Source organism: Coturnix japonica, unplaced genomic scaffold (genome assembly GCF_054131305.1).
Source record: "Coturnix japonica strain WE unplaced genomic scaffold, WE-NBRP24 Scf141, whole genome shotgun sequence".
Taxonomy (NCBI): domain Eukaryota; kingdom Metazoa; phylum Chordata; class Aves; order Galliformes; family Phasianidae; genus Coturnix; species Coturnix japonica.
The window spans coordinates 99,319-112,391 of record NW_028189044.1 but is presented as its reverse complement, the minus strand read 5'-3'; the positions used below and the strand labels follow the sequence as shown (position 1 = coordinate 112,391).

The following is a 13,073-nucleotide window of genomic DNA, read 5'->3' as shown; positions in this document are numbered from 1 at the left end:
TAACTCATTATCGCCATCCTCCATCCCGTGCCTTGCCAGCATAGACCACAACTCGCGTCTTTCCCTTGCGACAGTCCCCGCAAGATCAGACCCAGCCCCAGAGATCGGACCCGACCCGCGCAGAATTGACGGCTCCGGAGCCACCGGGAGCTCAGAGCAGCCGGACGGCTGCGGCTGCGGCACAGGCGGTGCCGAGACATGGAGCGGCGCCGAGGCAGCTCCGGACGGCGGAGCTCCGGACGGCGGAGGGGGAGGGCTAGAGGAGACCTCCGTGGGCTCCGTTCCTAGGTCAGCCTGCATTTCGCGAGGGGGTGCAGAGGGCGCTGAGGCTGCAGCCGGCAAGGTAACGGAGGAAAAAACAGGGGGGTTCGGGACACTAGTGCCCCATGGCAGCCCATCATCTTGATTCTGTTTTTGCGCAGCTTGAGCTTCCCGAGCTGCCCTTTTTTCCGCCTGACTCATCAACAACTCGTTATGCACTGCTTTCCACAACTTACTTCTCTTTTTTGCTGGCTTATCATCGTCTAAAACTAACTCCCACAGTTTATCCCCATACCGCCGCCACTCCTCTAAGGTGTGCACTGAGTGGGGATTTGCAAAAAAGCCATATGAGACCGCGCGGCTCAATTAAGCAGGGAGATCCTTTACTAAGTCTATACCTTTAAACTGTCTCCGCCTAAGAAAAGCGGAAAATAAATCATATGCTGCTTGCCTGTCCATATTTACTCACGTCGGTTCCGTTGCAGCCCTCCAGGCTTCGGCAGCACGTATCTGCATAAACACTCTCCACACAGCCCTGCCAAAAAACACCTGGCAATGCGCCCCTTGTGTCATGGTTTTGTAATGCCGCTATCAATATTCCACATCATAACATCATGTGCAGTATGGATCATTGAAAGGTTCATACTCCAGTTCCGTGGAATAAGCCCTGATTTTTCCTGTTCGTTGTGGGAGAGTCAGACCAGATGGCCATCAGAGGTCCCTTCCAACTCTGAGGTTTCTGTGATTCTATAATTCTGTGAAAGCTTAGCACCTTAGAAGACAAACATTCAAACTCTTAGACAAGCCAGGTACTTGACCAGGAAATTAGAATTTGGAGCCTACTAAGTGAATTCTCCTCAATGAGAAATTCTGTTATTGTCTCCAGAGAGAACAGAGTTTTATTCCAGTCAGGCAGTTATCCCACTTGTTCCCTTCTCACAGGATTTCACTGTTTGGTTTTGTTTGTTTGTTTGTTTGTTTTTTAATGGTCAAATATTCTGTTATCAGAATACAATAAATTAGTATTTGCTACCGTCTAGTGGTAGCATTTATTTTATTGCCTCTACATGCTTTGTTCTGCAATAACGTTCTTTTCTCCTCAGAAATTCCTAAGCTGATCTTGACTTTATGCTTCTTCGCAGTAGTAAAGGCAAGGAAGGAAAAGCCTGCGTACTTTTAGTGATGGAGCTTTTTACATTCATGGTGATATTTTTCTCTTCCTTTCCAAATGTTTTTTTCTTTAAGAGAATTTTGTCTTCAGCTTTTTGTTGAAGGATTTTACTGACACCACTGCGACACTGGATGACGACATCCAAGGTACATTAGGAGCTAAACTTGTGCTTTCTGCCACCACCATCAGTGAAGGAAGGGTGAATTTAATTAGCTAAGTGAAAAGAACACTTCAGTATTTGAAGAACGTGAAAGCAGCATTTTCTCAGTACAGCTGGACACATTTCCAAGACAAGAAAAATAAATAAATAAAGAGCTTCAACAAAAATAAAGAGCTTCAACAAACGAATAAATAAACAGTCCCATTTAAATCCAAGAAATTGCATGGATTTTATGTTGGGGTACTAAGTTGTTGTTGTAAGGATTTATGAGTGCATACAATTGTTCTGAGTAGATGGACTGTTCTAGAATAGCTGAGTTGGGCCTGTAGGTTAAGAGTTAGTGGGCGGGGGGTTTAGGTAGGTGTGTGTATAGGTTCTTTTGCGTGCATCGGGTTTTGCCTAGTGGGTGTACGCGTCTGCGTGGGATTTAGGATGTTATATAAGGAGTGTGACGCAACAATAAATTGAGAGAAGACATCATGGCGTCCATGTTTGTATCTCTCCCCCAGACAGTTGAGGTCCTGGGATAAGTCAGGTTAGTTGGCGGATACGTCAATTTTACTTATACAACAAAAATGAAACTATTCAAAAATATGATTCCCAGGGATGCTGCAGATGGATGCTGGTGTATGAAATCCTCACTTCTGTTATAGACCACGCGTGCTGTGCTGCTCCTCTGTTTAGCTCTGTAGGTACCGGGAGCAATTTATGTGTTTTGAAGAACTGTCCAACCTGATAACTCATCTTTGCCACATTAAAAGATAGTTTTGTTGATGGCTGTTGAGTACACAAGCTGTGATAAGACAGTGCAAAAAGGCAGCAGAAAAAAAAAAAAAAAAAGAAAAAGAAAAAAGACAAAGGAAAGCTATGAATGTTAAACGTGGAAGGCTGCATTGTGCCCAGGTACCAGTGTGCAGGAAACATGGCCTGCAGCAGTCCTGGGAAAGGGTGATGGAAGATAAAGAAGGCTGTGTCATAACATACCTTTGATGAAGAGAAACCACTGGGAAAAACAGATGTGGCATCCCTGAAGTCATCACTCTTAAGCTTGTCTGAACCTTTTTTTCCTGCCCCTGCGTTGAGCACAGATACATGTTGGGCAGAGAAATGGCTTGAGAGCAGCCCTGAGGAGAGGGCTGTGGAGCTGTGGGTTGAGGTAAGATTCAATATGAGCTGGCAATGCGTGCTTGCAGCCCAGAAGGCCAACAGTAGCCTAGACTGCATGAAAAGAAGCGTGAGCAGGCTTTGAGCAAGCTGGTCTAGAGGGAGGTGTCCCCTCCAGCAGGAGGGCTCCCTGGGATCAGCCTTGGGAGCAGTGGGCATCCTGCAGACGGCACGGCTCTGGGAAGTCCCGCGCGTCCCTGCGCGCAGCGCGGCGCCGGCGGGGCTCCGCCGAACGGGGAAGGGGCGGCGCGACCCCGCGCCCTCCCAGGCACCCCCGCTGCGCCGCTCTCCCACCGCCCCCCGGGCCTCCGAGGGGCGAGCCGACCCGCCTCCGTCCCGCGGGGGCCGGCCGTCAGGGAGCCCGAGCCCGCGCCGCTGAGGCGGACGGAACCGCCTCTCTTCGCCCCGCCGTTGGCTCCGACCGGGAGCCTGTGTGAGGCCGCCGCTCCGCAGTGGAGCCGCGGCCGGGCGGGCGGCACCGGGCATCGCTATGGAGAGGAACCCCATCCCGGTGCTGACGGTGCAGACGACGCCCTACGAGGACCAGCGGCCGACGGGCGGCGGGGGGCTGCGGCGCCCCACGGGGCTCTTGGAGAGCCAGCGCAACTACCTGCCCAACTTCGTGCAGAGCCTGCTCTCCTCCGTCGATCTCCGCGACCGCCAGGGCTGCACCATGGTGGTGGGCAGCGACGGCCGCTACTTGAGCAAGACGGCCATCGAGATCGTCGTCCAGATGGCCGCGGCCAACGGGGTAAGCTCTCCATGCACATGGCCAGAAAATGCCTGGAGATAAAGCAGCTGAGCCCTGTTCATGGTTCACATATATCAGCACCAATGTTCCTTTTAACCTTTAAGAGTTTTATTTAGAAAGGAGGTGCCTGTCTCAGAGTCGTATGTGACTTGATATTCTGAGATTCATGGAATCTCAGAACTGTGGGGGTTGGAATGGACAACTGGGGATCATCAAGTCCAATCCTGCTAAAGCAGGTTCACGACAATAGTTTTGTTCTAGGTTCTATCATTTCACTCAAGAATCTTGGTTGTATTTCAAATAAATTTTTGCATTGCTATGGAATTTGTGGGAGAACTTTGTCTTAGAGACTGTCATTGATCCGTATTACTAGCAGCAGGAGGAGTAAGAACATATCTCTGACACCAGTGTGGTAACAAGTGACTTAAGGTTGTAAGTCAGGTAATTGAATGACTGTAATGGCAGCTACAGGGAGGAGAGGTCAGAGGGTTGGACTACTACATACTGTATCGGATTAACAGATGATTTAGTTGCCTGGAAGTAGAATAAAATGTCAGGTAATAGAGGCATCTAAGTAAAGTGTACTGAAAGAACAGACCCACAGAACAGTGAGGATTGGTAAGTGCAGAAATAGTTTTTCATTTCTAGCTTTTTCATTGATAGTTGGCCATAAAAACAGTTCCTTACAATGTAGTAACTTAAGCAGTATGAATGAAAATCATACATTGTGTAAAATGATTTTGGCATAGTTTAAATGCAAATTAATTTGAGCATTTTTTAAACATGCTTAATCCAGTTGTTTTAATTATTGTCTAGCACTTGACAGAGGAGAAGCCAGAAGGCCTTGTCAACGAAGCATCTCGGTATGGATATCAAAACCACTTTTTTAATCATAGTCAGTGACTGCACTGTGCGGAAATCCTCCCTTGCTTTTAAACAAAGGTAGAAAACTAAAATTACTCTGTACTTCATTTGATCATTCTGCTTAGATGTGAATTTTCTAATAAGTAGGTTGATCTGAAAATAATGCCTCCTCTTTTTTTCCATGGAAACTACAACAGATAGAGTACAAATAACAGGTTGAAAGAAGCTCAACTTTCAGCTACAAAAACAGTTTTCAGTATAGTCTCCTCACCATTAGCTATACATTTTTGCTAGCAGTGAAAAGGCCTCAGCATGCTGTGCTTGTAAACATTTCAGTGGCCATGGCTTGTCTGTCATGTCACTGGCTGCTGCTACTTTTGTCTACTGAAATGCACAAGCCACAAGTAACCTCTAGAAGCTAATACTGTAGTCATTCCATGATGTTTTAGTTGGCTGATGGTTTGGTTAATGTTTGCCTTCCTGTACTAACAATCTAGTAATTTTACAGTGCTGTGAGAGACATACTGCTTCTGCCTTACAAAAAGCTGCTTGTTCAAGGTGTTCCTTTTTTCTTTTTCCAAATGCATAGGCAGGTTGCATTAGCTGATCTTGTAATCGTCAATAAAACGGATTTGGTTTCAAGGGAAGAATTCAATAAAGTCAGAACAACTGTCAGGTATGAAATTTCTGGTATAACCGTGACATTGTATGTGCTCAAATGTTATTAGAAATTAGATCTCATGATTGTTCCAACAGATCATGTAGTGAAAAAGAGCAGTGAGAAAGCAGTGAAAAAGAGTCTGCCCCTTTCTGGAGATGTTTCCAGTGCATTTCTGTGCTTCCACAGTCTTATCAGCTTGCCTAAGTAAGATTTGATGTTACCTGCTCAGAAGTGTAGAATTATAGAATAGAATCAAAGAATGCTCTTAAGTTGGAAGGAACCTTCAAGGACCATTGACTCCAACCTCTGGCTCTACTCAGGACCACCCAAAATTCCAATTCTATGTCTGAGAGCTTTCTCCAAATGTTCCTTGAACTCTGGCTGCTTGGGGCTGTTCCATGTCTACCGCCCTCTGGTGAAGAACCTTTTCCTAATACCCAACCTGACCCTCTTCTGGTGCAACTCCACACTGTTTCCTTGGCTAAATTAGGCCTAAAAAATGCCTTATAATAGACCTTTGTCTTAAGTGCTCACATTCTTATACTATTGGGCAGCTGTTGCCATTTGTCTGAGTTAACTACAGGGGGCAGTGTCTGCTAGTACATACATGTTTATTAGCAAATATAAAGGGGTATGGAAGATATCTGAATAATTGTCATGGATGTAAAAGAACAAACGGGCTGAATCAAACCAGTGTTCAAAGGTGTGTTCCATCTTTCTCAGTACCGTGACAGACAAAATGGAATATTGAGAAATACTTTGCAACGTTATTTGTGGTTCAGACTCTTGAGAATTCTTAACCTTGCAGTTTGTACGGGGAGAAGAAAAATGCTATGTTCAGTAGTAATATTTTATTGTCAGAAGTTGTGAATTTTGACCTTGGTTCGGCTATAAAATGTCACAAAAGCAAACTTTTTCTTGATGCCTCTTGGACTGTAAAACATTGAGTAACAGTGTGAGAGATGTCGTTATGTTTCTTGTATTGCTCTACATTGTTAAATTGTTCAATCGATATATTACAGTTGCGTTTGCACCTCATTTTGCTTTTTTCTATTTGTTTTAGGTCAATAAATGGACTTGTTGAAATTTTGGAGACACAAAGGTTGAGGTATTAGATTAACCTGTATTCCAACAAGTACCAAATCCTGTCCCACTGACATTATTTTTACAAAGCTTTCATTATGATCTGTTGGCTGTGCACATGCATACCTACCTGTACTGTGTTTTAATGTGTGCTTGTGTTCAAAGAGGTACGGAACGATTGTTCCCATCAGAGAATTAGATAACACTTAGGCATCCAATACAAATCACATCTTTCAGAAAACAGATTCTTGTGTGGTTTTTTTTGTTTGTTTTTTTTGTTTGTTTTTTAGTATTAATTTATTTTTTAACTGTATTCACTAAAATTCTCTTTTTATGCTCCCATATTACTGTACAGCTGAAAGCTGCTTTACTCCACGGTAGATAGCACTGACTGCTGACATGTGAAAATAGGGCTAGCTTCTGGTGCTTTGCATTGGAATAAGAGATCAGGAAAAAAAAACCAACAAACATGAACAATTATTTATATGTTTAAAAATGAGTAATCGAAGCTTCAGTACACATAATTCTTACATGCAGTGAAAATACAAAGCTTTCTTTCTCTCCCTATCTGTGCAGAGTTGATCTTTCCCATGTGCTGGACCTGCATGCTTTTGACAGTCTATCTGGAATCAGGTATGGCAATAATTTCACTTTTATTAAAAGTAATGCTCATTGCATAGATACACGCATGAAGTAGGTACATTTACATTTAGGCAGAGTCTGCATCTGAATTTCTGTTACATGTTCTAGTTCAGACACTTGTTTACAATTCTCAGTAAGAGTAAGAAGTAATAGAAAGAGGATGTTTTTCCACTTGAGATACATGCAGCAAAAGATTGTAGGATTTGTAAAATGAAATGAGAGCCAAAGCGCCCATGATTGTTTGGCGTTTTCCCCCCGTTTCCCTTGTTGAGGCTTTAAGTTGTCCATTAGTACTACTACTACTAAATAAGATCTCAGTGCTTTTTTCTGGTTCTCTTAAAACTCAGAGGATTTAATTTTTTTCTTGCTTTACATTGTGATGAACTGGAGACCTTAGTTTTCACAGGAAACTCTGAGTTCCACAACAACCTAAGCCTTGGAAATGTTGTTCAGCGTGTTCCTGGATCCGTTATGTCCTCTGGTTCTTTTATGAATAAGAGGCTGAGCTTTAAATTAGCAAACACTGCACAGTGTGCAGTGGGAATTAGCTTTGGGAATGAGTTAAGTAGAAAGCGTTGTATAGTATTTCACTTCATTTTATACTGCACATTTTACTCTTAGAAGCAATGGCTTTGTTCCTTTTTTACTTCCTAACATAGTTTCAAAAAGTGATGCCCAACAAATCATCCCACAGATGTCAGAAGTTGCTTTTTTGTTTTATGAAGGTGTAAGAGTGTAAAATGTATATAGAAGTCCATGGCGACTTACTCTATGATGGTTAAAAGTTAGTAGGTCGTACTACTAGCCTTGTTGTGAAAATGGGTCTCCTAAGTCTTTCTTGTAAGACACTGACAGCTGAGTTAGAACAAAGCGTTTCTAACCATAACAGACTCTCTTGGCCCAAGGACAGCTTTAATCCAACCAGAAATGACCATCCAATAGGTCACTCCTTGCTTTATCACTCATACGTCAGAATTTTTTTCCTAATCTAGAAAGGAAATCCGTAATTGTTCTGTACATTACTATAGTCAAATTAGATAATTGACAGTGGAATTCCAGCAGTTAAGCTGTGGCAGACTTCCTATCACAGATCATTTGAAAGATCAAACAAACATAATTAAACATAACTATTCTGAGATTAAAGCTGAATTAACAGTTGAAAATTACTTTGATAACAGCACTTTAGTTTTGGTCTGCAGTACTGAAGAGTTTGTGTAGATCTTGTTTGAGATAATGACACTGCATCCATCCAGTGCAAATGCAACATCTGCTTGTTTACAGCTTGCAGAAAAAATTTGAGAGTATGAAGACAACAGATGCACATCTCGACAAGGTAATTACAACAAGCACTGCTTCAGTCTCGCTGTTAGAAGATAGTTCAGGATAACTGCAACCATGGCATACTAATCATCTTATTTTTTCAGAAGGTTTCAGGTAGAGAATAGTATGTTTAAGATCTCTGGAATATTACACTGAATGCCATGTACTTTGATAGAGATAGATAGTAAATGTATATACTGAGTTCTGCTTTCAAATGTGGCTTAAGAGTTCTGTTGTTGGAAACAGTGTTCTTGTACATGGAGAGCATTACTACAACAGACAAGTAATACTATTCTTTTCAATATTTGCCTTTATTGAGCAATTGAGATTTGAGAATTGAGCCCTATACTTACACCTGGTATTTATCCCGTAGGTCGAAATGATGTCAGTGTTTGTAGATACTGGGGAGTTGCTGTTCACAACTTTGCATTAATTAAGGTGTTAGAGAGACACATTCTGTGAGTGCTTCCCTTTGTTTTTACACAGAAAATCAACAGATCAACCTGTAACAGTGAATTAGGTTTTCCTATAAATTTGATATAAATCCTATAACCGCACGTGTGCTAGAAGGTTAGGAATGTGAAATGCTTTGTTTTTCCAGATATGTAACCCAGCTTTCATTTCTGTCAGGGTAGAATCTTCTCTCTTGCTCTGTGCAATAAAACAATCCTTGCATATTACAGTTTAAATTGCATTTTTATCTTGGTGATTGTGTTTTATTTAGAGAGAAAATACAGTATTTTGTCTGTTTTGTGGTTTTGATTTTTAATAAATAATTGAAGGGGAAAGGGTCTGGCTTGTCACTCCTTTAGAGTGTAAGCAGTTGTGTGCTAAATGCTGCTTTTAAGCATCTATCTTGTCTGTCTTGTGTGTCTTTCCATTTACAGGACATAGTGACAGTAACACTTGAAGTCCTAGGAAATATTAAGGAAGAAAACCTTAATCTCTTTATACAGGTAAATATGAATACATCGCAGTCAAGTGCGAAATCATTGTGTCCTTTTGTAGAAAATCATCTTACGCTGTTCTGTTTGTGAAAACATTTTTCCTCTTTGTAGAATCTTCTGTGGGAAAAGAATGTGAAAGATAGGACTGGATGTACCATGGATGTCATAAGACTGAAGGTTTGCCTGAAACTTCCAACCTCTTTGTTTTGTGCTTTCCCTCTTTTTAAGTGGAAAGAAACTGCAGTGTATTGTCAGCCACATACAGGTCAAAGAGCAGACAAAAGAGAGAACATCAGTTTGTCATTGATCCATGTAGAGACACTTAAATAGCTGCTGGCCAATGAGACCACTCAAGGTAGCTGACAGAGAAGCAAACCACAGTACTACTGGCTGTGTAGTGAAAGGGGAGACTTGCAGTCCCAAACATGAGTGGGAAAGGATGAATGATCAGGACATAAGTGAAAGGAGGTGATGTTGTTTTCCCCTCCTTTGCTCTGAAAGGTCTCATCCATTTCACCTAGATGGCTCCTTATTTAGGGATGTAGTTACAGGTTTCTGTCCATGATTACAGTTATTGGCATAATAAACAGAAGTTTAATTGAGTGTAACAATGCAGCACAATGCTAGTTATGGTCCACCTAAAATTTTTTTATTACATCAGACTGCAGTTTTAAAGATGTGATTTGCACATAAGTGTATTCATCCCCGTGTACGATTCATTGCATAGTTCTGAGGTGAACGTTGGTGATGCTTGAGGATATACTTTCATTTTCCTTAAACCACAAAGCTAAGTAAATGATAAAAAAGTCGATTGTATGATTAGACAAGGTCTAAGGAAAACAATCAAATGTGCTGTGATTTGTTTCTTGAGAACATATGTGTGTCACAGGCAGCAAGGTAATTATTTCTACTTCACTGGAAGAAAGGTTTATTTCTTGACAAGTAGAACAACAGCAGCATAAAGCCAGCAGTGCTGATGCACTTCAAGCTGTCTGTTGTACTCATTAGCTGTACTGCTGATTAGAAGTATGCTTCTGTTGTACTGAGCTTTGGGATCCAAGTAATATTTACATTCTATTTTTGACAGTTTTCAAGTGATGAAAACTCTTTTAGTGCAACGTTTGGCATGTGAGTTAATGGACTTAGTTTTGAAAGTATTCCATTGTTAATTCCATTGCTAGTCATTTCACCACCCAGATATTTGTTCTTTCTCTGCTATTCAGAGATTCTGTTTCAAGACAGTGTAAGTGTTAAGCATGAGAACTCAGTGGGAACAGACTAGCATTTTTGCCTATTTTACATCACCTTGGACAGGTGATGAGGCTTTCATAGAGACATATATCATACATACAATCAAAGTGGCATGGTAGGAGATGACATTTAAGTTTGCACAAATATTCCAGGTAACCGTCCAAATGAGAAGCTGAAGGCAGAGTATAGCAAAGTATAATTGAGAAGCTGAAGGCAGAGTATAGCAAAGTATAATTATTAATTGTAAGAATGGTTGTTACAAGAGATGACTCTGTTGCATTGTTATTTCGATCAACCTCTGCATATTTGTCAGAGGTTTTTCCCTGCTCTGTGTACTTGTAAAGTTGTTTGTTTTTTTTTTCCATAAGTATTTTGTTTTTAAAGGTTTGTTTATATACTCTAACAGTTATTTTTCTGGTAAGGGACTCGTATCTATTCAAGGCAAATCTCATCAAGTGATAGTCCAAGGTGTCCATGAGCTGTATGATCTAGAAGAGACTGCAGTAGAATGGAAAGAAGATGAAAAAAGAACCAATAGACTCGTTTTAATTGGTATGAGTAACTTTGTGCCTTTTTCTGTAACTTTAAGGAGCTTTTTCTTTCAGCAGCAGTCAAGTTTACCTGTCCAGTGAGAAGCAGCCACCCCGTACTAGTCAGAGTAACTGCAGTTACGATGTTCTGAGTAACCTCCAGTCCATGCTCTGTCCATGAAAACCCCCTGCACTTTCTTTAAGCAGCTGAGAGCAGCTGTGCTGTCCTTTGTCGTTGAATAAAATAAAATACCAGGTATTCAGAAATTATGTAAGCATACTGGGGATTATTTTAAAAACAAATAATTGCTAATACGTTCGTGGGAATGCTTTGAGTATTTGATCACATAATCAATAACTGTGAAGATGATGAAGTCATTAAAGCATACAAAGTCAGGTTCGTTTCTGAAAATCTTATAATGCTGAGTTGCGTATTTCTTGAAATCTGTTTTTTTAAATAAAATTAGTGTGGTTTCCTGCAGCTTAGTTTAGATAATAGATAAAGTACTATTTTAACTCATTGGTAGAGTAAGTATCTTCTCTGGTGAGAAACCTTACAGGCTTCTGCTTGCAGGAATGGATTTTTGTAATACGCTCTACAATACAGTTAGCTAATCTTTTTTCTCTTTGCAGGTAGGAACCTGAATAAAGAGATCATCAAAGAAGTATTCATAGGAACTGTGACAGAGAAGCATGAAAACAGTTGACACTGGACTATAAACAGGATGAAGTCTTGTGCTTAAATCTGCAAGTATTTATGATAAGAAGGACTGAATGACACACCATGTTGTAGTAGTTCCTTTTTCTGCTTCCAGTCTACTGGACAGTTAAACTCCTGAGCCCTGCTAAGAATCCCAGCTCACCTACTGTTGAAAGGTTGGCTCTTATGGTCTAGATTAAACACAAAAAGATTCTAGCATCTTGAATTAGGCTTAATTTATGCCGGTGAATTCATTTGGCTTTGCAGAAGTACCAATAGGCAGAAACTTGTTTCTTTTGTATGGGAAAAGAGGCCATAAATTACAGTGTGTGAGTGTCATGGTTTAATAATTTTGTAATTTTGCTATCGGTATTCCACATCATAACATCATATAAAGCACAAATAATTTTACTGAATATACAACTTACAGAAGAAGACTACATCTCCCAGAGAACATCACGGTCAGAGATAAGTCACGGGACCTGGACACTGTATTATCTGACTCCCAGGCTGGACTGACGTTTTTTGAGTTCTGTCGTTCAGGGGAGTGTGTGGGAGCCTTCAGCTGTTTTGCCTAGAGTTTTACAGTAGGCTTCTCGGTTTTGGGACTCATTCTCTCTCCTATTTTGCTTGATTCGTTAGCTTAATTTCAATTATATTGTGCCTCTTGAACACTGCCAGAGGTTGGTTTATGCCAGTCATGTAATCACAATAAAAAGTATTTAGTATTGGCTATTAAACTTCCTTGCATAGCTTTCCGCTTGTTCTTTGATTTTTAAATGCATGCAACCATCCCCGGTAACAAATCTGTTTTATAAATGAAAGCAAGATGTGCAGCCAGTCCCCACACAGCAGCTGTCCCCCCAGGCCTCTCTTCTCAGTTCTGCTGTTTGGTTTTTTTCCACATGATTTCATACGTTATGGAATGTCGCTCTGGCCATTTTAGGTCAGTGGTTCTGGTTCTGTCCCATTCTAGCTCTTTGTGTCAGCAGCAGCCCCTTGCTGGCAGGACAGTCCGAGGTGCTGCTCAGCAACAGGTGACATACTGCTGTGCTACCAACATTGTTTTTCTCCTTAAGCCAAAACAGCATCGTACCAGACACTGGGAAGAAAATCAGCTCTGTCCAGCTGAAACCAGGACACCAGCAGAGGCGAACTGATTCATCGTGTCATAAGTATTAGGTAGCTTGAAGAAGCTTCCACAAACCAGGAACTAATGCAAGGTGAAAAGAACGACTTCATGATAGTGTTACTGTTAAGAATCAAAGAATCACAGAATATCCTGCACAGGAAGGGACTGACACCCTGCTTTACACACGAGCACCCCAGAATGGAAACCCTGGGGCTGAGAGCATAGTCCAGATCCCCTACCCTCCCCTCTTTGCTTTTCTTTTCGGTACATTAAATGGGCATGGGGGGAGGGGACAGCACCAGAGGGGAGGTACCTTCCACCCTACCACAGCCCACCGATGAGATTGGGACTTAATTTTTTTCTCCTTGTTGAAACTCTCTCGTTGTTGTTTAGTGTCACTGGGTTCATTAAACTGCCGTTCGGTCTCAGATCGTTC

General features: G+C 41.6%; 1 protein-coding gene and 1 long non-coding RNA gene across 2 annotated transcripts; both read left to right on the top strand.

Moving 5' to 3' along the window:
• Positions 1–386: 386 nt before the first annotated feature.
• On the top strand, positions 387–6,279 carry LOC146751091 (uncharacterized). The gene is made up of 5 exons (XM_085535626.1): positions 387–574; positions 1,523–1,631; positions 2,856–3,507; positions 4,324–4,449; positions 4,961–6,279. The coding sequence occupies exons 1-4, from the start codon at positions 387–389 to the stop codon at positions 4,395–4,397; spliced, it is 1,023 nt and encodes a 340-aa protein (XP_085391752.1). The 3' UTR covers positions 4,398–4,449; positions 4,961–6,279.
• Positions 6,280–6,306: 27 nt separating this feature from the next.
• LOC146751090 (uncharacterized) lies at positions 6,307–12,260 on the top strand. Its single transcript, XR_014941933.1, has 5 exons — positions 6,307–6,748; positions 8,039–8,090; positions 8,965–9,201; positions 10,717–10,827; positions 11,439–12,260. It is a non-coding gene; the product is annotated as an uncharacterized LOC146751090 (long non-coding RNA).
• Positions 12,261–13,073: the final 813 nt, after the last annotated feature.